Genomic DNA, 23,997 nt, shown 5'->3' on the forward strand with positions numbered 1-23,997 from the left:
CGCACTCAGTAACCTGAACACACCAACCTCGCACTCAGTAACCTGAACACTCCAACCTCACAATCAGGAACCAGAACACTCCAACGTCACCCTGTCAGTAACCTGAACACTCCAACGTCACCCTGTCAGTAACCTGAACACTCCAACCTCACCCTGTCAGTAACCTGAACACTCCAACCTCACCCTGTCAGTAACCTGAACACTCCAACCTCACACTCAGTAACCTGAACATTCCAACGTCACACTCAGTAACCTGTACATTCCAACGTCACACTGTCAGTATACCTGAACACTCCAACTCCACACTCAGTAACCTGAACACTCCAACCTCGCACTCAGTAACCTGAACACTCCAACCTCACCCTGTCAGTAACCTGAACACTCCAACCTCACACTCAGTAACCTGAACACTCCAACCTCACACTCAGTAACCTGAACATTCCAACGTCACCCTGTTAATAACCTGAACACTCCAACGTCGCACTGTCAGTAACCTGAACACTCAAACCTCGCACTGTCATTAACCTGAACACTCCAACCTCACCCTGTCAGTAACCTGAACACTCCAACCTCACAATCAGTAACCTGAACACTCCAACCTCACAATCAGTAACCTGAACACTCCAACCTCACAATCAGTAACCTGAACACTCCAACCTCACAATCAGTAACCTGAACACTCCAACCTCACAATCAGTAACCAGAACACTCCAACCTCACAATCAGTAACCTGAACACTCCACCTCACAATCAGTAACCTGAACACTCCAACCTCACAATCAGTAACCTGAACACTCCAACCTCACAATCAGTAACCTGAACACTCCAACCTCACAATCAGTAACCTGAACACTCCAACCTCACAATCAGTAACCTGAACACTCCAACCTCACAATCAGTAACCTGAACACTCCAACCTCACAATCAGTAACCTGAACACTCCAACCTCACAATCAGTAACCTGAACACTCCAACCTCACAATCAGTAACCTGAACACTCCAACCTCACAATCAGTAACCTGAACACTCCAACCTCACAATCAGTAACCTGAACACTCCAACCTCACAATTAGTAACCTGAACACTCCAACCTCACAATCAGTAACCTGAACACTCCAACCTCACCCTGTTAATAACCAGAACACTCCAACGTCACACTGTCAGTAAACTGGACATTCCAACCTCACAATCAGTAACCTGAACACTCCAACCTCACAATCAGTAACCTGAACACTCCAACCTCACAATCAGTAACCTGAACACTCCAACCTCACAATCAGTAACCTGAACACTCCAACCTCACAATCAGTAACCTGAACACTCCAACCTCACAATCAGTAACCTGAACATTCCAACGTCACTGACCCGAAACGTTAACTCTGCTTCCGAAGAAGGGTCACTGACCCGAAACGTTAACTCTGCTTCTCTTTCCACAGATGCTGCCAGACCTGCTGAGTGAATCCAGCATTTCTTGTTTTTGTTTCAGATTTCCAGCATCCGCAGTATTTTGCTTTTATTATCACACTGTCAGTAACCTGAACACTCCAACCTCACACTCAGTAACCTGAACACTCCAACCTCACACTCAGTAACCTGAACACTCCAACCTCACACTCAGTAACCTGAACACTCCAACCTCACAATCAGTAACCTCAGCACTCCAACCTCACCCTGTCTGTAACCTGAACACTCCAACCTCACACTCAGTAACCTGAACATTCGAACCTCACACTCAGTAACCTGAACATTCCAACCTCACAATCAGTAACCTCAGCACTCCAACCTCACCCTGTCTGTAACCTGAACACTCCAACCTCACACTCAGTAACCTGAACACTCCAACCTCACCCTGTCAGTAACCTGAACACTCCAACCTCACACTCAGTAACCTGAACACTCCAACCTCACACTCAGTAACCTGAACATTCCAACGTCACACTCAGTAACCTGTACATTCCAACGTCACACTGTCAGTATACCTGAACACTCCAACCTCACACTCAGTAACCTGAACACTCCAACCTCACACTCAGTAACCTGAACACTCCAACCTCACACTCAGTAACCTGAACACACCAACCTCGCACTCAGTAACCTGAACACACCAACCTCGCACTCAGTAACCTGAACACTCCAACCTCACAATCAGGAACCAGAACACTCCAACGTCACCCTGTCAGTAACCTGAACACTCCAACGTCACCCTGTCAGTAACCTGAACACTCCAACCTCACCCTGTCAGTAACCTGAACACTCCAACCTCACCCTGTCAGTAACCTGAACACTCCAACCTCACCCTGTCAGTAACCTGAACACTCCAACCTCACACTCAGTAACCTGAACATTCCAACGTCACACTCAGTAACCTGTACATTCCAACGTCACACTGTCAGTATACCTGAACACTCCAACTCCACACTCAGTAACCTGAACACTCCAACCTCGCACTCAGTAACCTGAACACTCCAACCTCGCACTCAGTAACCTGAACACTCCAACCTCGCACTCAGTAACCTGAACACTCCAACCTCGCACTCAGTAACCTGAACACTCCAACCTCGCACTCAGTAACCTGAACACTCCAACCTCGCACTCAGTAACCTGAACACTCCAACCTCGCACTCAGTAACCTGAACACTCCAACCTCGCACTCAGTAACCTGAACACTCCAACCTCGCACTCAGTAACCTGAACACTCCAACCTCACCCTGTCTGTAACCTGAACACTCCACCCTCACCCTGTCTGTAACCTGAACACTCCACCCTCACCCTGTCTGTAACCTGAACACTCCACCCTCACCCTGTCTGTAACCTGAACACTCCAACCTCACACTCTCATTAACCTGAACACTCCAACCTCACACTCTCATTAACCTCAACACTCCAACCTCGCACTCTCATTAACCTCAGCACTCCAATCACACATTGTTAGTAACCCCAATACTCCAACCTCGCACTGTTATTAAACTCAACACTCCAACCTCACACTCTCATTAACTCAACACTCCAACCTCACACTCTCATTAACCTCAGCACTCCAACCACACATTGTCAGTAATCTCAACTGTCCAACCTCATGCTTCAGTGAACTGACAGACATTTATACTGCAGTCCACAAAATTGAATCAGCATGTCTAAAATAGAAGCTTGTTTTAATTGTTGATTTGAAATGTTAATATTACCCATCCTTTTCCTCCTTATTTGTGCAGTTCCATTGTGTAGTCCGTGTGAAAAACCAACATTACGACGGAACATTGATGAGTGCTGTCCACAGTATGTGTGTGGTACGTATGGGCATTTCCAGCACTCAGCTGCAGTGTTCAAAGTACATTACCATTTTATGGAATAACAGACCACTGCAGTTTGTATCTAACTGTTCCAAAGAAGAAACTAGTCAATATTTATATAATGAATGGATTCCTTTTCTTCTCCACTTGTTGAGATAAATTTAGGAAATGCTTTTGTTTTAAAAAAGGTGCTTAATTTTGACGTTATATTTTGGATTAAAACATTAAAATGCTTTAGCAAGATTTATTGCCTGCACACAGTAACTTATTAATAACATTGTTTAGTCAAATAATGCTAATTTGTAGAATGATGGAAATGAACATTCACACTACTTAACTTCACAAGCATGGATTCTGCAGCAGTGCTATTTTAAAGTTATCCCTCATTTCACATGCAATTTTTTGTCATTTTTTCACACTATTGCTCTCTATCTTTGTAATCTTCTTCAGCCCTACAACCTTCTTCAACCTCTCCTGCTGCTTCAGTTCTGTCTCTTGCATATCGCTGATTTTCACCTTTCCATCTTTGAAATTAGTGCCTTCAGCTGCCTTGGCCCTAAACTCTGAAATTCTCTCTCTAAACCTATATCATAGGAGTAGGAGTAGGCCATTCAGCCTGTCGAGTTTGATCTGCCATTCAATTAGATCATCTAACACAATGTCACTTTCCCACACTATCCCCATATCCCTTGATGCAATTAGTATCTAGACATCTATCGATTTCTGAATTGAACATGCCCAATGATTGAGCTTCCAAAGCCCTTTGGGGTACAGAATCCGAAAGATTCACCACCCTCTGAGTGAAGAAATTCCTCCTCATCTCAGTCCTAAATGGCCTACTCCTTATTCTGAGACTATGTCCCCTGGTTCTGGACTCACCAGCCAGGGGAAACATCCTGTCTGCATCCACCCTGTCACAGCCTGTAAGAATTTTGTAAGTTTCAATGAGATTGCTTTCATTTTTTGGCCGAGGTATAGAATACAAAAGCAGGGATGTAATGCTGGAACTGTATAAAACGCTGGTTAGGCCACAGCTGGATTATTGCATACAGTTCTGGTTACCACATTACAGGAAGGACATAATTGCTCTAGAGGGAGTACAGAGGAGATTTACAAGAATGTTGCCAGGGCTTGAAAGTTGCAGCTATGAGGAACGATTGGATTGGCTAGGGTTGTTTACCTTAGAACAGAGGAGGCTGAGGGGTGACCTAATTGAGGTATACAAAATTATGAGGGGCCTAGATAGAGTAGACAGGAAGGACCTGTTTCCCCAAGCCGAGAGGTCAATTACCAGGGGGCACAGATTTAATGTGATTGGTAGAAGGATTAGAGGGCACATGAGGAAACACGTTTTCACCCAGAGGGTAGTGGTTGTCTGGAATTCACTGCCAGGAATGATGGTGGAGACGGAAACCCTCAATTCTTTTAAAAGGTACCTGGACATGCACCTGAAGTGCTATAACCTGCAAGGCTATGGACCAGGAGGTGGGATTAGATTGGACGGCTAGTTTTTTCAGCTGGCACAGACATGACCGGCTGAATGGCCTCCTTCTGTGCCGTAATTTTTCTATGGTTCTATCACCACTCATTCTTCGAAACTCTAGAGAATATAGGCCCGGTTTCCTCCATCTCTCAGTGAACGGAGTTATTGTAAAGGGTGAATTGGCAATACAGATGTTAAATCTTTGGTATGATGACTGTATGGTCTGCCAAAAATTGCTGGTTCCTAAAAGTTATGAACTGACAACAGCACCCCCTGTAGGAAAGGACACAGACCATGACAGTGTGTAAACCTTCCTAAAATCTCAACAGAATTTGCAAGTTGTCCAATTTGTACTCAGATCAGGCAATATCTGTGGAGAGAGAAATAGAGTTAACAATTCAGGTTGATGACCTTAGAGATTGACAAGAGTTTATACAGAGCCAAGGAAAAGGGGAATTTCTAATTACACTACTGGATACTCATATCAATGTTTGATATTCACTTCCTATTAAAGTAGTGCAGAGAGGATATCTGATAAATGTGTTATGCATTGGAATATATATGAACATACATATTAGGAGCAGGAGTGGAATGTTAGTGTACTATGATGCAATTTTAAGAGCAAAATACTTTTGAGAACTTTGTTGAAACAGTTGTGTTATTTGTTCAATGCTTCACATGATGTGTGTATTTAATTAAAGTTTAGAAGTAGAATAAATTATAGTTCCATGGTGATGGATGTTCTCCCTTTCTGTAGTTTGTGATTTGCAAACCTGTGATCTGCCACGTTCCCCAAGATGTGAAGATGGACAATATCTATCACTGAAAAATCCAGGCGAATGCAAGCCAATTTATGAATGTGGTGAGTTTTTGGATAAGTTAATCATTCATACGTGAACAAACATTTTCATTCTATATGTCATGGTAGCAGCTGCACTGGATGTCACATGTAGACAAATCGTAAACACCTTTGTGAAGTTTTCTTCTGTTTGTTTTGTGATTTCACCAGAAAGTTGAAACAGGGGAAATCTTCACAAATGCTCTTTTCCTGTTAATGCATGTAATGACCAGAGGAACTATAAATTTGCAAGTTATTGTGATGGATTACTTTTGTCATTTAACCTTTTGCTTTAATTTAAACGTCTTTGTATTGGCACTACATATGGCATTGATTTTAATGAGTGGAGTTTGCAGGGGTAATTTTTCACATCTCTGCTGCCTTTGTACATGGAAGCGAAGGTCAGAGCTAGGACTATAGCACAAAGTTTTTGAATGTGTGCTCCTAATACAGAGCCTCACCCAGCTGGAGCACAGAATAGAGGGAAAATTGTGGGCAGCACCGTGGCAGGTGAGACTCCACATAGTGAACACACATTCATACCAGATAGCTGCTAGCAGTGCATGGGAGATGGTTGACTGCAGATGTTTGTGGAGTAGTCCTGTGACAACTTTTGTGGTGATCCTAACACTCTTCATAATTACTCTGCCACTATGTCCGAGTAGTTAAATATTAGTGGGCAAAAACAGGCACGAATTGGATGCGGTTCTAATAAGACACCGCCTATTTGAAAGTCTGGATGTAGCACACGATATTGGTCCTAATTGCTGATTACCATAATTTTGAATTTGCCTGGAGGTGATAAACCAGAAATCTGCAGTCTTAGCAAACAAGTGCTGATCAGATATAATTTTCTTGGAGCAGCATACGTGGGTTTCTTGCACATGCTTCCACTGAAGGTGTGGAGTGTGTTGGCTGGCAGATTTCAGGACGGAGGGAGAGGGCGCACAGGTTTTCGGATGTGGCACTGGAGGTCCTGGTGGTAGAGCTCCAGAGGAAGAGGGATTTCCTGTAGGGGGGGAAGGGGTCCACCTCACCCTCCTGTCCCTCTCTCCAGCAGCAGCTGTGCTGCTCTGTCTGGCCTCATGTCCTCCTCCCATTCCCTAGGGGGAGCCCCTATCAAGGTACCGATGAACAAGCATTCCCTTTCTCCTGGTGACTCCTATAAGGTGCTAATAAGGTGGATTAGCACAGCACTTACTCTTTTAAAGTGAAATCCTCAGAGAATTTGTGGAATAAATGTTGCTCGGGTTTTGATGTAAACTTGACAAAATGTCCCAGGAAGTCTTATGATGTGTTTCAGAGGTTCTCTTCACAGCTCCAGCAGCAATGAACATGAAATGGTGAGTGCCCCTTTAAATAGTGCTTGAAATCGACATCAACGCCTTGTTTACTCCCAGTCAGATTGGCACTGTTAGGAGGGGCATGTTAGCACAAGTGCTAGCCACCAAAATGCTATGCAGCCTCCTTAATGAGCGTTAACAGGCATTTTAAGTGGCAATCAACCCCTTAACCGGCTTCTGGGTGGCAAATCCTAGTGCAGTCTTCAACTCCTTTACCGAGAGGGGGTCTTGTGCTAAATACAGGCTAAACCAGTGTTTCAGTTCAGGACTCCGTCTTGGCAACCTTGGCGGATCCATAGCGCCTGAACATGCTGCTGAAAATCCTACCGTAAAGCTATACAAAGGAAGGCTATCTCTTAAAAACAAAACAAAATTAATAACCATCCAGCTCATTCTGTGTGTGAGCTTTAAAGTGAATTTGATGAAAGGTAATAATATGAAACATATGATTGCACTCCTGGGGTTTTAAAAACATGGACAGCAGGCCGGGTGCTGATCAGAACATTCTTTGTGTGACATTGAAGCTCCTAACCAACCCTCCCTCACTCCCTCTCCTCTATCTAAGGCACTTTGGTTTACTTTACCTGCACCCCAGAGTATACGATGGTAATACATAAGACCAGTGAACTCAATAATCCTCATATAGGGAAGATCAACTTGTGAGAAGCAAAGTCAATTGCCTTTTGACAATGGAGTTTCTTGCTACTAAAAAAAAACCTTAAATTGCCAAAGTGATGCTAACAGTAACTTCAAGTTGCTCTTAATATTGAACCTCTTTTTCTTCCCAATTGTCTCCCCAACCCCCTTTTTTTCCTGAACATCATCCTTTGGTACTGGGGTATGTCTCCAGCTGTAGCTTTAAGCAAATGGTCATTATTCACATGTATGCAGTGACAGTGAGAGTTATCGTCCTCTCCATTCACAGGCAATCACAGCCACTCCTGATCCTGTCATCACCGTATAACCAAACACATGCGTTTCCAGTGATGTAGTGATGGGATAACGGATTAGGAACCCTGGCAAATTTTCTCCTGTCTAGCATGGAGTACTGAACCAACTGTAGTGCCCCTTCCACTGTACTAGAGTGAGGTCAGATAACTTAGCATAGACTGGGGATCAAACCTGGGGTCTACAGTTGCTGGATAAATTTGAATGAACTACATACTGTGATGGTAGATTGGATAATTGGGAGAATTGATTATTACTAATTCAATGCTTCTGTGATAAAAGTAATGGAACATAACAAAAAGCCATCTGCCAAACTTAGGCCTGGAGCATGTCTGTACCAAAACAAGGCTGTGGGAAAACACTCATCTAAAAGTTCTATCTGTACTGTTTGATTGCCTCCAAGCTATAAGCAATAAAGATCAATGCTGAAGGGATCGATTTAAGCAACATATAAAGACTAATCCAAGTGTTCTTCTGCTTTCAGTCTGCAATAGGAACCAGTGTGAAGACCAGCCTGTGACATGTGCATCTCACCGAGTACTGTCTGTTATAAAGACGCAGTGTTGTGACAGATACAAATGTGTTTGCAGTTGTAGCAATGAAATAGTAAGCTGTCCTGCTGGATATTCAGTCAAGTCAGTAATAAACGACTGCAACTGCACCACATCCTATTGTGAACCTAATGAGGTAACTGAAGCTATGTATGCTACTGTCTTGAACCTAATTTCTGTGTGTCTGGCAGTGTGTGAAGAAATGGTATGAAAGTGATACAGTGAGGGTATATCACTATGATGGTATGTTACTGTGTGGATATGGTACTGCGAAGGCATATTAATGTGGGGAAATATTACTGACTGCATGTTATTGCGATGTTAAATTACTGAGTGTACATTAGTGTCTGCATATGCAACTCTTCTTCTTTGGCCTCCTTATCTCGAGAGACAATGGGTAAGCGCCTGGAGGTGGTCAGTGGTGTGTGGAGCAGCGCCTGGAGTGGCTATAAAGGCCAATTCTAGAGTGACAGGTTCTTCCACAGGTGCTGCAAAAATATTTGTTTGTCGGGGCTGTTACACAGTTGGCTCTCCCCTTGCGCTTTTGTCTTTTTTCCTGCCAACTGCTAAGTCTCTTCGAGTTGCCACACTTTAGCCCCGCCTTTATGACTGCCTGCCAGCTCTGGCGATCGCTGGCAACTGACTCCCACGACTTGTGATCAATGTCACAGGACTTCATGTTGCATTTGTAGACGACTTTGAAGTGGAGACATGGACGGCCGGTGGGTCTGATACCAGTGGCGAGCTTGCTGTACAATGTGTCCTTGGGGATCCTGCCATCTTCCATGCGGCTCACATGGCCAAGCCATCTCAAGCGCCGCTGACTCAGTAGTGTGTATAAGCTGGGGATGTTGGCCGCCTCGAGGACTTCTGTGTTGGACATACGGTCCTGCCACCTGATGCCAAGTATTCTCCGGAGGCAGCGAAGATGGAATGAATTGAGACGTCGCTCTTGGCTGACATACGTTGTCCAGGCCTCGCTGCCATAGAGCAAGGTACTGAGGACACAGGCTTGATACACTCGGACTTTTGTGTTCCGTGTCAGTGCACCATTTTCCCACACTCTCTTGGCCAGTCTGGACATAGCAGTGGAAGCCTTTCCCATGCGCTTGTTGATTTCTGCATCTAGAGACAGGTTACTGGTGATAGTTGAGCCTAGGTAGGTGAACTCTTGAACCACTTCCAGAGCGTGGTCGCCAATATTGATGGATGGAGCATTTCTGACGTCCTGCCCCATGATGTTCATTTTCTTGAGGCTGATGGTTAGGCCAAATTCATTGCAGGCAGCCGCAAACCTGTCGATGAGACTCTGCAGGCACTCTTCAGTGTGAGATTTTAAAGCAGCATCGTCAGCAAAGAAGAGTTCCCTGATGAGGACTTTCCGTACTTTGGACTTCGCTCTTAGACGGGCAAGGTTGAACAACCTGCCCCCTGATCTTGTGTGGAGGAAAATTCCTTCTTCAGAAGACTTGAACGCATGTGAAAGCAGCAGGGAGAAGAAAATCCCAAAGAGTGTGGGTGCGAGAACACAGCCCTGTTTCACGCCACTCAGGATAGGAAAGGGGTCGGATGAGGTGCCGCCATGTTGAATTGTGCCTTTCATATTGTCATGGAATGAGGTGACGATACTGAGTAGCTTTGGTGGACATCCAATCTTTTCTGGTAGTCTGAAGAGACCACGTCTGCTGACGCGGTCAAAGGCTTTGGTGAGATCAATGAAAGCAATGTAGAGGGGCATCTGTTCGCGGCATTTCTCCTGTATCTGACGAACAGCATGTCAACGGTCGATCTCTCTGCACGAAAGCCACACTGTGCCTCAGGGTAGACGCGCTCGGCCAGCTTCTGGAGCCTGTTTAGAGCGACTTGAGCAAAGACTTTCCCCACTATGCTACTGTCTTGAACTTAATTTCTGTGTGTCTGGCAGTGTGTGAAGAAATGGTATGAAAGTGATACAGTGAGGGTATATCACTATGATGGTATGTTACTGTGTGGATATGGTACTGCGAAGGCATATTATTGTGGGGAAATATTACTGACTGCATGTTATTGCGATGTTAAATTACTGAGTGTACATTAGTGTCTGCATATGTAACTGGCGATGATATATTACCTTGAGTGTAAGTCACTGTAAGGGTGTCAACCTTCGCACAGTAGTAGCAATTTGCTCCTGAATCAGAAGGTTGTGGGTTGAAGCTCTTCTCTGAGACTTGAGCACATAATCTAGGCTGACACTTCAGTTTCAGATGAGATGTTGGTTTAAACCAAGTTGGCCTATTACTGTGAAGGTGTGTTAGTGTGAGGGGTTGTTACTGTGTGGAAATATTACTATATCAACATTTGTGCTATGTGGTATATTAACATGCTTAAATGCTTTTTGTACATGACATTTGATACTTGCCATGGACAGGTTTGTGTTCATAATGATGTTGTCTACATGACTGGAAGGACCTGGGAGGAGTCTTGTCAGCAATGTTCCTGCACTGACAGGAAGGACAGCATCACAGGTCTTCAGGAGGTGCAGTGTGTTACTAAAACCTGTAACAAGGATTGTCCAACCGTAAGTAAAAGCACATCAGATATATTTTTATTACATAAAATTAGTAGGAAAACTCAAATCTCAACTGTGTTCAAAATTGCTACAAGTATTTCATGGAACGTTGAAGGGATTTATGGTTTAAAATGTGACAGTCAGATAATAAGATACAGTTTGACACTTAATTTATGCAACTACAGAGCTATCAATATTGGTCAAGTGTGAGGAATGAGATTTATAACCAACATGTATGACAGGCTGAAATTAAGTTTTTTTTTAAATTTGTTTTTTGAGGTGTGGGCATTACTGGCTAGGCCAGCATTTATTACCCATCCCTAATTTGCCCTTGAACTGAGTGGCTTGCTAGGCCATTTCAGAGGGCATTTTTTTAAGAGTCAGCCACATTGCTGTGGGTCTGGAGTCACATGTAGGCCAGACCAGGTAAGGACAGCAGATTTCCTTCCCTAAAGGACATTAGTGAACCAGATGGGTTTTTACAACAATTGACAATGATTTTATGGTCATCATTAGACTAGCTTTTTAATTATAGATTTATTAATTGAATTCAAATTTCATCATCTGCCTTGGTGGGATTCAAACCCATGACCCCAGAGCATTAGTCTGGGCTCTAGATTACTAGTCCAGTGACATTACCACTACACCACTGCCTCCCCCAAGTACATTATATTGATCTTATTTTGACAAAATAACAATGACTGCAGCTCAGAAAGTAATTCACTGATTGTGAAGCACATTGGGATGTCCTGATGATGTGATGTGGTGCTATGTAAATGCATGTGACTAGAGAATTACCTGCAATGGCTTTTTTTCCCACTCCCTAACCATTACCTCTTGTGTCCCCCAAAGATCTATCCTTGTCCTCCTTGTTTTTCTCATCTATATCATCCAAAAACAAATTGGGTTTCATATGTGCACTGACAAAAGCCAGCTTTATCTAACCTCAAACTTGATGCCTCCACTGCCTTTGATTTACCAGGCAGTTTGTCTGATATCCAACACTGGATGAGCAGAAATTTCCTCCAACTAAATATTGGGAAGATTGAAGTCATTGTCGTTGATCTCCACCACAAGCTCCGTTCCCTAGCTACCAGCTCCATCCCTCTCCTGGCCACTGTCTCAGGCTGAACCATACTGTGCACAAGCGTGGCATCCTACTTCAGACTGAGATGTGCTTCCACCCCCATAACTGCTCTATCACCAAGGCCGCCTGCTTCTACCTCTGTAACATTCCCATCTCCTCACCTGTCTCAGCTTATCTGCTGTTGGAACCTCATCCATTCCTTTGTTATCTCTGGACTTGATTATTCAAATGCTCTCCTGGCCGGCCTCCTATCTTCCACTGTCTGTAAGCTTGAGCTCATCCAAAACTCTGCAGCCACATTCAAACTCACACCATGTCCCTGTCACCTCTGGCCTTGCTGACCTACATTGATGCATGGGAACGCCACTACCTGCAATTTTCGGTCCTTCCCAACACATCATTCTTACTTGGAATTTTATCATCGATCCTTCACTGTTGCCAGGTCAAAATCCTGGAACTCCATTCCTAACAGCACTGTGGGTGTACCTACACCACATGAATTGCAGTGGTTCAAGAAGGCAGTTCACCACCACCTTCTCAAGGGCAATTAAGGATGGGCAACAAATGATGGCCTTGCCAGTGTTGCTCACATCCCATGAATTAAAAAAAAATCCTGATTTTAATTACTCCATCATTGGGTGGTTTTGTATTGTCAAAACAGGGAATGGTTTAGCTTGAACAAGGTTATTCCACATAGGACCTTGACAGGATGGGAGAAAGGAGACTTCCAGTCTATCAGTTTGGAGTGTATTGAATTATGGTCAAGTGAGGAGGGATTGAAGGGCTTCCCTCCTTTCCCTCTCCTTGTTTGACCACAACAGGTTTAATTGTTTCTTAAAGTGGATGTACTGGCCAATTCAGTAGGTGCTTGATTACTTACTTGCTATGATCATAACAAAAACCAATTGGACAGTCTGTGGCATTTGGTAATTCAGCTGGCTTCTAGCTGAATTCAGTGGTCCTGAGGCTTTTATTTTAAAGAAGTAGATGATTGGTTCAGTGGAGACAGCATTGCGGATGATTTCCTCCAACCGGGTTTCTGATTGTAGCTGGAGCATGCAAAGGTGGTCAGTCAACAGGCAGGATTTTAAAGCTTTCATGCTGGAATGGAGAGAGAGAGTCCCCCACTTGGGTCTGCACGTGTCAGAGTCCAGTTGCTTCTCCTTTCTCTGCTGCAGAAAGACACAAGCTTAAAACCACAGATGGTGAGGGTCTTGTCACATGACAGTCACTCAGTCATTCAAACATAGCAGTTAGCAGTATTTCTATCTTGATAAAGGAACAGGTAGTTCCTTTAAACATCTTAGGTCTTGGTTCTTGCTGGGGCATGAACAGACATTTTGTCTCCCTCCTCACAAGCATTGCAGTGTAGATTACAGTGTTGCAAATTAGGTAGCCATCTTAAGTTGCCAGCAAAACCATCCTTTTAGCTGATCTTTTTTAAAAATGTCTTTTAAAATAAATATCAATTCAGATCTCCAGTCAGTGGATTAAAGAAATTTATCATTCAACAAAGCATATTGGCATAACAATTGGAACATCCGTACCAGAGTTAATCATATTATAACTCTCTGTGGTGTTGTTGTCAGTTAACAATATGCCAAAATTAGGTGGCAAGTAGAAAGTGAAAAGCTGCAGGCATATTTCATTTTTCTGCATTGGCTATTTTCAAACATGGCTACAAATATTCCCTACCCTTTCCACGCATCTGGAGGATGAATCGAACAACTGGATTCACTTTTCCAATAAGCATTTAGGTTGGCACCCAAAAGGAAATGCTGGGTTTGAGTCAACACCATTTGTATTTCCTGTATTTGTTATGAATATGACAGACCTTGGAATGAAAGTAACTGTAACTTTTCTTCAAAAGGGATTCACATACAGAGAAGTAGAAGGTGCATGCTGTGGAAAATGCAAGCGCACAGTCTGTGAAGTAGATGTCTTCGAAAGAGGTGATGCAAACCCACAGAAAACTGTACATCAGGTGAGTAGATATGGTCCTTTCAGCTAAAAAGATGCAACTGTTTCCCTGTTGGTAGGACTTTTAAGATACATGGGGAAAAATTTGTTTACGTAGCATCACTTCTAGCGGTGCTATGCAGACATTTTGATTCCCTAGGGGAAAGTGGCATTGCTGGCCACTATCTGTGTGGCCTGTGCGAGTTACTTCAATTATATCAATGTAGAACACTGCACAGACTATGTCAATAATGCGCGCAGCTCCATCTGCCCCCAAGGATTGATGTAAGTCTGTGTAGCCCTGCTTGAAGTGGTGCTACACGAGCAAATTGTTTCCCCGTAATCAGCAATAATCAGCATAAGTATTTTAAGGTAATTCCAACTTAGACATTTAAATTATCTTTTTTTTTACATTACTGTCTGAGGATGAACATTTCAAGATGTATTACTATGTTCTGCTAGATTATTTTGGTAATTTTTATTTGCTGACATCAGCTTTAAAGGAATACTCCTTCAAAGGTTCACATTTAATTGACTAACTACTCCCTTTGAGTAATGGAGAGGTATTTGACGTTCACTAAGACAAATGGCGTCAGCAAATGAAGGATATTTGTTACGTGATGGCTAAGAGTGAGTGCTGACATGACCGGTGAGTAGAAGTTTAGAGACTCTAATTGGCACAATCACAGGGCTGTTACTGTATTGTATCTATTCCGCTATTGAGTATTACATAAACTATTTAGTGTACCATTTGTATTGAAGTTTTTTGTGAGAATTTTATTAAGTTATATCTAGGAGAATTAAATCCTTAAAATTTGAAATAAAAAAGGAGAAATTGATGGAAATATGAAGCAGGACATCCAAAATTGGAAGAAAAAGAAAACACATTGACATTTAGAAAGTACTGACATATGCTCATTTACAATTATAGCTCTTTCCCATCACTACTGACTCATATAGCAAAAAGGCAGTTTCCATAAACATGACCCACATCTGCTATGAGCTAAAATTTGGCAATGTCATGCATGATACTACCAGGATAGTGAGCTAACGATTGTCCTTTGAGCAGGGTGTTTTGCATGAGCTTACATGGGCTGCACACCATGTTCTCCCAACCACTTCAAACAATGGTAAGTATCATATAGGGCTGGATTTTGCAGTCAACAGCAAAGGAGCAGCGCAGGCTGCTGACCTAGATAAAAGCTGCTCACAAAGTATTGGTGGGCTCTAGAATGTAGACCTCCTCTTTTCTGACAGGTTGAATTCAGTACCTTCTACAAGAGATCTGTGGTAGATAGCAACAGAGCAGGCAGCAAGCAGGCTGATCAGCCAATCAGATTGAAGAATTCTCACAGGCAGCAAAGTAGGAAATATAAAGGGCTGGGTGGAAGTGAGATGTCAGTGTGGCTGTGGGTTCTAAGATGGCTTATCAACCCTATCTTAGCCTTTGCAGGCTCTCCCATAGCGAGGACATTGTTTGTCAGGTGGTAGAGGTGGTGGTGGATGGTTAGCTTGAGCAGCTGCTCTCTCTTTCCGTGTCTCTCGCTGTTCTCTCTAAGTGGCTGATCTTGTTGATTGGAAGATCTTGACACCATTTTTGATTATGGATTGCTGCTTTGGTCATGATTGGGTATCTGCTTCCCATGTGTTAATGTTAATATAGCAGACCTTCATGGAGACTTTGAGATTGTCTTTGAAACATTTCATTTGTCCCCCATGTGAATGGACTCCCTGGTATAGCTCTGAAAGGTTTCAAAAATTGGGACATACACATGAGGTTAAGGGACAAGCATAAGATTAGAACAAAAACTTTTTAAAAAATTATCTTTTTAAAAAAAATCTGCCAGTTTTAAATATTCTTTTGAGGGAAGGAGACTCCACATTTGTAAAATATATTTTTCAGGACCAGAGAGGTTTCTCTGCAGTAATTATGACTTAATATGCCATTAAAAACTCAGTTACCCCTTATTGATTAAAGCTTAACTTTATCATTGCTCCTTATGGTGAGAATAGTGGGTAAGTAGGTAAAGTTCATGACAAATCAGTGAATTCGAAATGATTCCATCTGTGAAGACTGCAACAACACACCCTGTGGAGGAGCAGGGTATCACTGACAGCAACTTCCAGATTTCTGAGTTTAACAATACATGTGCCAGAAGTTTCTGTCAGTTTTACACAGTAATGATGGTGAGTGTTAACAGCCTCAGTGTTACTACTACCACAAATTCTGGGTCACTGTATTAATTCTGATTAAAGCAAAGCCAAATTTAAATGCAAATGCAATGATGGCACAGAAGTAGATGCACAGTATGGAACTAGCAATAGCACATAAGTTGTTTCAAAACAATTAAGAGGGCTAAATTAAGAGGTCCATTCAAATAAATTTTCATATTAGTCTATGATAAAATGATTTAACATTTCACCCAAAAGGTCAGTCTTCAATCAATGCAATATTTAGTCTAATGGAGAGTCAGCCTATATTATGTACTTAAGCAATGGATTGCAATTTCATCCACAACTTCCAACTCGGAGGTCAGAATGGGAAGAGCTGAGCCAAACTAATACCTTCACATACAGATTGCAATGGTTGAATGATCAAATTACCTGAGGAAAGTAATCACTTGTTAGAACAGAAACTTAAAAATCAGTATTGATGCATGACCAAATCAATCATTATTAATGGATGGGAAGGCCAAGTGTGTTAGCAACATGAAAATTCAGAGAAATATCTGTTGGCAATTTGCACCATATGTCTGTGAAATGTAACTTCCTGCTGTTATCTTGTAGGCTGGTGAGCAATGGACATCCATGGACAATCCATGTATCACACTAGAATGCTTGGAGCTCAATGGAGAAGTGATTCTGCATGAAAAGAATAAGTCCTGTACCCATATTGACATACCCAAATGTCCTCTTGGCTATGAGCTGAAATGTGACAGAGTCATCGACTGTTGTCCAGTGTGCCAATGTGGTGAGTTTCTCAAATTCCAGCTCATTATCCTCTCTCTAAACTTTGACCATAATCATCCTTCATGATAAACACATGTTCGCCTGATGCTTCATTTCCAGTGGGAACTAAAACAACAGCAATTTGCATTTATATAGCACCTTTAACATAGTAAAACATGCCTTGATTCATATTGCAGCACTTGATGGACATGCAGTCCATGTTTCTTTCTGTCCATTAAAATAAAGAGATGGAAGTAACAAATTGTATCTCTTTGAAGGGCTTTCTGTAAGCTCAACTCTCTGTTAGGAATTCCAGATAGCAAAATTGGCCCTGCAGTCTAATAGAATGGATGTCACCTCTTTTTAAAAGTCAAAAATGTTTCAAAGAAGTGGTCCTTGCATGAACTCCTTTATTTCAGATGTCTTTTTGTTAATTTTTTGAATGGTGATGGCTAATAGCATCATTGGGAGAAATTAACTGTACTGTGTTACTGAGGTTGATATTGTCAGGGGTGGAATCATGTACGGTTGAAGCTGAAACACAGCAGGTTAATGATTGGAAGGTAGATTTCCACTTTCTCACAATGTGATATGTTGACGGTAACCTTTGTCTGCTATGAGCTGTCCTTCCATTCTGCCTCCTTCTTCAACTAACCCATGCACAGAAGATTTCTTAAAAATAATTAATTCCTGCCTGGGAAGTGGGCATTCACCTGCCTGATCCTTTGTTACTGGTCACTAACCATATGGGTATTGATGAAGTGGTTCATGAGGACCATGCAATCATGTTTAGGGGCCATTATTAATGCTGTGGACTTTGGGGAAATGCTCTTTCATTCTGCTGCTGTTTTTTCCTAGGGAAAGTAATGAAAGTGATTGCTTGGGTGAACAACATATCAGTGACTAGTTTGATGCATCTGCACACTGCAGATTGACTTGTGTTACTGATGTCCCCTGAGGTAGCATGAAACGAGCTGGAGTCATAAGTGTTCAGTTTTGTGGTCACATTCACAGCCAGTGGCAAGGCAACCCTATTGTCAATGTTATCTGCAGGTCATATTCCAGCAGTTAGCAGAACTGTGAAGTGCAGGGTGTGAAGCTGTTTGTTCTCAAAACATTCCCAATAGGTGTACCTGGATTTGAATGGGTAAAAGTGAATGTGGCAAATCACCCCAGTACAAGTAAACCTGCCTCTTTGTCTTCTTCTTTCATACCCAATTCTAAATCCAATGCCTGTTTTAAGGATTACAACAAGGCAATGAAAACTATAGCAACATCACTATGAGTGCTCCTTTATTTAAAGGCCAAAAGGTGCAATCTCTTTATTGCTCTGTGGAGAACTGGCATAGACTTGAAGGGCCGAAATGACTCTATGACATTTGATACGGGTGTGCTGACAGAACAGCGCATTCTTGGCAAGAAAATCAGCAGGTTGCTCCATCTAGTGATGTGGTCTTTAATGAAGCTCTCAGTCACACCATTGCATGGCCATTTTCGCCAGCTGGAAACCCTGCCCTTATACCTCTACTCCCTCATATCATCGATCTCCTTGGATCTGGGTCCTGTAATGATGACGTCAGTATTGTAGAAACAAAAATAATAAAAGATATAAAGATTGAAATCAAAACAAATTGTGTGAATTTGATATTTTCTCATGTTTGGATTGGGCAATGAACAAGACTTGCTTTAAAACTTATAAAGCTGTATGAACATCATAGGAAAATTCAGATTTAATTTCACCCTTTAAAAATATAAATAATATTAATCAACATTTATTTTACAGTTCCAGGAAATGTTTGCATACTGAATGGAACCAGCATTAGGGTAAGATAATGGATAGTTTTTAATGTTTTATTACATTACGCTGTAGTATGTTATGCAACAATGTATTTTTAATTGAGAAATGAAGGTGTAAAACCAAGGGCCATGCTGCAGAGTGCCATCTAGATGGAAAAGAGGCAGAGAAGAAGAGGTAAAACAGGAAGCAGTGGGTAGGTGATACCAAGTTTGAGTTTTAAAAGCATGTAGATTGTAGAAGAAAAGGGAGGTGAAGAAGTCCACTGTTTTGAGATGCTGGAAATAGAATAATTTGAGTGTATAATTGTGTAAACAAGTCTTGATTTCAACACAGAAAAGATGCTGAGAAGAACATTTTGTAGAATTGCATGTTTGCGGAAGGAGCAAGAGAGGAAAATATAATGGAACACTGACCTTGGTAGAATAGATAAAATGGAGAGAAGCTAGAGATCAGAGTGAGAAAAGGACTCCCTTCCAGACGTGATTCTTGTACCTTGTCCAAGAGTGCAAGAAACATAATAAAAAACAGAAAATGCTGGAAATGCTCAGCAAGTCAGGCAGCATCTGTGGAGAGAGTAACAGAGTTATGTTTCAGGTCAATGAACTGATATTCTTATGAAATAATATTAATCAACATTTATTTACCAATGACCTGATACCAATAAGTTCTGATGAAAAATCACGCCTGCACCCTTGCCAGGGAGGAAGTGGCTTGTGCAGAATCCTTGAAGTCAGGACAAAGACCTTCAGCACCTGCCACACTGCTCCCTGTGGACTTTAGCAACTTTAAGTGACTCTGGAAACCACCAAACATTTCTATAATTACAGCAACAGCCAATAGAGGTTAATCAGCTACTAATCGGAAAGCATTTGATGATCCCTTTAAAAAGCACTGATGATGGGTCCTCCACGCTGCTAAACACATGTTCAGTTGTTTGTGTTTAAGAACTAGCAGAAGCTGGAACCTTGAGATCCAAAATGACAATGCTGGCGTCCAATCAGTTTTACACGCTGATTGATGTCACAATCTGCCTACTCTGCATACTTCTGACGGATGCTCCCTGCACCAATGCCCTCACCGAAATGGCATCTGGCACGGCTTGCATCAGAAGTGTGTGTGCGTGCTGCCGACACTATTTTGTAGCCAAGACGGCACTCGTGGCAATGAAACACAAGGCGCTGAGGAGCCGAATGTTCAGACATCAGTTTAAGTTCTTTGATTGCTGCTAGCTCCACCTTGTGGGCACTACTAATAATGTAATAATTTAGAATCTCTGCAGGATACTGCTGAATGTGCAGGGGGCAGTCGGAGATATATGCTGTGCACAGGGCCCTCCAGAGACTGGAATCTTGTAAAATAGGTTGAAATATTTTTTTGTGGCTCTGTTTATAGTGGGAACTTGCTTCATTTACATCTCCACCAGTTTTTACCATTTATAGTGCTACAGTTAAAATATTAATGGACAAATGCTTAACTAGCTTTAATGACATTACTCTAGCTACTAGGTTAACTAACTATTCCCATTTAAAATAAAGATCAGCTAATATCATCAGTAGTAATTTCTTAGTTCCCATCCCTTATTACGATTAATGGATACTTTGGAGTGTTTACAGTAATTTAATGGATGAGTTTAGATGAAAGCAAAAACCACAGTAGCAAAGTTTTGTGTGTGGTTCATAATCATGATCAGAAGCTGAGATGAAACTGTGCCCTTGGAATCACCAGAAGTGTTCAATTTGTATTCAGATCATTGATGGTCCACCTTTATTCCTTTGAACAATTTTTTTGCTGACAGGGACTTTCAGTCATCACATTAATTATGGTCAGAAATGCTGGAAGAAACTCATATTAAAGAATTAATGATTCTGATTTTATCACTGCAAGTTTAAAAATAATTTACAGCTGATTTTCCACTCAGTAAATCTCCATCACATTGTATTCTCCTTGGTCATTTTGTGTTTTATTGTAGTCTTCTATTGAGGTATTACAGTTCAGCAGCTAAGTTGGCTACAATAATTAGTGGCAACAATAGACTAACTATAAAGGTTATGGAAACCTGCAACTGAATTAGGAAACTTATTAAATAAGGCATCAACGTACATTAAGCAATCATTCTAATCAGGTTTGGAAGCAAAATTGGTGGTGTGCCTTAAACTGATCCTCACCTATGTCAAAATATTTCATGAAATATTCAATGAATATTGCAAGTGAATTAACTTTTTTTTGTTTTTTCCTAGGCAGGAGACTCTGTGAAGATGGATGACTGCACTGAGTGCCATTGCTTAGAAAAATCAGACAAATTGACAAATACACATACACTCCAGTGTAGAACAGTGCGTTGCGAAGGTTGCCCTGATGTAAGATACCTTTTCAGCTGTTAAGTATTGTTAACTGTGTCATTTGAGTGCCCAACTATAATACCATTGGTGCATTGTCATGGTGGGTGGTGGAGGGGGGAGATTTAGTTCAAACAGTCCAACTGAAAGAACCTGTAAAATGTTGAGTTAGTTAAGCATTTAACAAATAATTATTGTTACGAAATAGGCTAACCTAAATCCTCAGTGCAATGGCTCAGGAGTGCCTGATCTCTTCACACTCTCACTTCTGTGAAAGCTGATATTAAAAAAATGTCACATTTGATATTCAAATTATTGACAAAAATGTTTAAATTCTATGTAAAGGAGATTGCTGCTTATTTTTGAATGTGCTTTAAAGAATCCTGATGAATAAAAAACTATCTGGTGGGGGAATTACTGTGATATGGAGTGAACAATTTTCTTCAAGCATTGCCCTTGATAAGACATGTTGGGCTGTTTACTAACCTTTTAACCTAATGGCCATTTAGATTGTTAGCAATAAATAAAGATAAAGTTTGAAATTATCACTTTGGATATGGTGTTGAGGCGTTCCTTACAAGCAGATGATCTCCCAAAAGCAAATTCAAAGCTACATGTTTAATACTGAACTTATGCTTAGTGACCTCTAAAAGCAGATGACCTTTAAAACGGATGTTTCTGTATAGCAAGGTGAATGGGAGAAAAAAACAAAGTGTCAAGAGAACATTGAAGCATGATATATGTTGAAAGAATGGCGACAAATTGATTTGAATAAACTTTATAGGAGATTACATCTCAATGAAACCTATTAGAACAAATCGGAATACATGTGTTTCAAATCCTCACTTTGATTACATGGCAAAATTCCTGATGAGTCTTTCTGACAAGTTTTACTTCAAATTGTACTTCCACCCTTGCAATCTCATCCACAACATAAATATTAGGACTTTGCTCTATCAGTATCTGAGCATATTGATACAATGAAAGGATTTTAAGCGGTGCATTTTATGAGTTAATACTCAATGCACAATGCTTTCTGCGACAAGAACTAACATTGGGAATTCAGGTCAGTGTGCTGAATTCACAGCCTAAATGATTTTCCCTCCGTTAAAACAACAAAGTGTTAAAGGATCAGGTGATTTATGATTGGCTGCATTGTTTTGATTCACACCAACAAAATTATATTTGCAGTAAGTACAGATTTGAAAACCATGCACCTGTTTAGCATGTCCAAAACAGTACTGAAAATCAGACATTTTACCTGTTATTTTGGAACAGAGAAAAATATAGACCCTGTCACTCTTTAAAATGTTTAGAGTGCCATTCTAAGTTTACATTAACAATACATTACTCACAAAGATTTGTCCTTCCGCTTTATTCTTAATGAAGTTTTAATTAAATATAAGGAATAAGCCGAAATATGGTAGTTAATGAGAACAATGGTCGCAGCATACAATTAATTAAATTGGCAAACATGGCATGCAATATGACTTTAGATTTCAGCAGTAATATTCCAAAGAAAAACTTTTCTAATGTGTTAAGACCTTGTATTTTACTCTTTGTTGCAGGGATACATAATGAAGAAAGAAAAAGGTTCGTGTTGTGGGCAATGTCTGGCCACAATGTGCATTGTCAGGCTGACAAATGGGACGCTGATTAAGTTAAGGGTTAGTATCTGTAGACATAATTTAGATATCTATTGCAGTAAACTTCCTGCTATAAGTCTCAGATACCGTCCTTGGCTCATTGGTAGCACTTTCAGCTCTTGAGTCATAAGATTGTATGTTCAAGCCTCACTCGGGAGACTTGGGCACATAATCCAGTTTAACACTTAAGTGCAATACCTAGACAATCAGGTTCTGTCTTTCATATGAGATGTTAAGATGAGGTTTAACTTGGTATACTCTATCATGTGGATGTAAAAAATCCCATGACATTAATCGAAGAATGTTCATCTGGTGTCCTGGCTGATATTTATCTCTCAACCAACATCACTAAAAACAGACCCTCGAGTCATTTATTTCATTGCTGCTTGTAGAACCTCTGTGTACATAAATTGGCTGCTGTGTTTCCCTGCGTTACAACAATGACTATACTTTGTAAAGTACTTAGTTGATAACACTTTGGGCCATCTTGAAACGTCTACAAAAGTATAAGATCTCACTTTCTCTCCTTCTTCCTTCTTTCTGCCTTAATAGCTCATTTAAGACACATGACCAAAGAATTCATTAACATTCACTGTTTAGATAAACTTATTTCAAAAATGAACTCTTATTTTACAGCAATAGTTCATTACAATGTATCATTTGCAAGCCTTAATACTTTTAATAGTAAGTCTCAAATAAATATGTGTATAAAAGGAGCATTTTGTTTTAATAGGCAAATGAAAGTAGGCAAGATAACTGTGACTCATACAGATGCAAAGTAAATGATAGAGGGGAGTTTTTATTGGAAAAGCGAACAACACAGTGTACTCCGCTTGACAAGGAAGAATGCAAATCTGGAGGGGTAAGAGCTCAATGTACTTGATATTTTCAAATGACAGACTTCTGTCAAATTAAACTCCTTTCAGGCTGACAATTGTTTAGTAGTGGCATTGTTGGTAGCTCACAAGATCACCAGATAAGCACAAATTAAGAAGGCCATTTTGACCATCTTAGTGCATTCATCCAGAACAAAGCCACAGTCTGTCCAACTGTTTATTCCATGATTCCAAGGATTTAACCTCCATTATCCTGTCTGGAAGTTGATTCCACTTGTTGTCAACAGTTTGTGTGAAGAACCATCAGCTTTAATCCTTCAACATTTACTGATTATCTCATTGAATTTTTTGAAGAGGTCACTAAGGTAGTGGACAGGGGAGTGTCTAT

The 23,997-nt window shown here is 41.2% G+C and overlaps 1 protein-coding gene across 2 annotated transcripts in view; it reads left to right on the plus strand.

The window, feature by feature from the left end:
• vwf (von Willebrand factor) overlaps window positions 1-23,997 on the plus strand; it is a 125,126-nt gene that overhangs the window by 85,351 nt on the left and 15,778 nt on the right. For both annotated transcript variants that reach the window (XM_068059005.1, XM_068059004.1), the window contains 10 exons: window positions 3,210-3,284; window positions 5,528-5,632; window positions 8,384-8,586; window positions 10,858-11,007; window positions 13,956-14,069; window positions 16,832-17,015; window positions 18,777-18,817; window positions 21,029-21,148; window positions 22,696-22,794; window positions 23,507-23,635. In XM_068059005.1, coding sequence (XP_067915106.1) covers window positions 3,210-3,284; window positions 5,528-5,632; window positions 8,384-8,586; window positions 10,858-11,007; window positions 13,956-14,069; window positions 16,832-17,015; window positions 18,777-18,817; window positions 21,029-21,148; window positions 22,696-22,794; window positions 23,507-23,635 — 1,220 coding nt within the window. The remainder of the gene's footprint in view (window positions 1-3,209; window positions 3,285-5,527; window positions 5,633-8,383; window positions 8,587-10,857; window positions 11,008-13,955; window positions 14,070-16,831; window positions 17,016-18,776; window positions 18,818-21,028; window positions 21,149-22,695; window positions 22,795-23,506; window positions 23,636-23,997) is intronic.

This window comes from Heterodontus francisci, chromosome 27, assembly GCF_036365525.1.
Source record: "Heterodontus francisci isolate sHetFra1 chromosome 27, sHetFra1.hap1, whole genome shotgun sequence".
In the NCBI taxonomy this organism is placed as follows: domain Eukaryota; kingdom Metazoa; phylum Chordata; class Chondrichthyes; order Heterodontiformes; family Heterodontidae; genus Heterodontus; species Heterodontus francisci.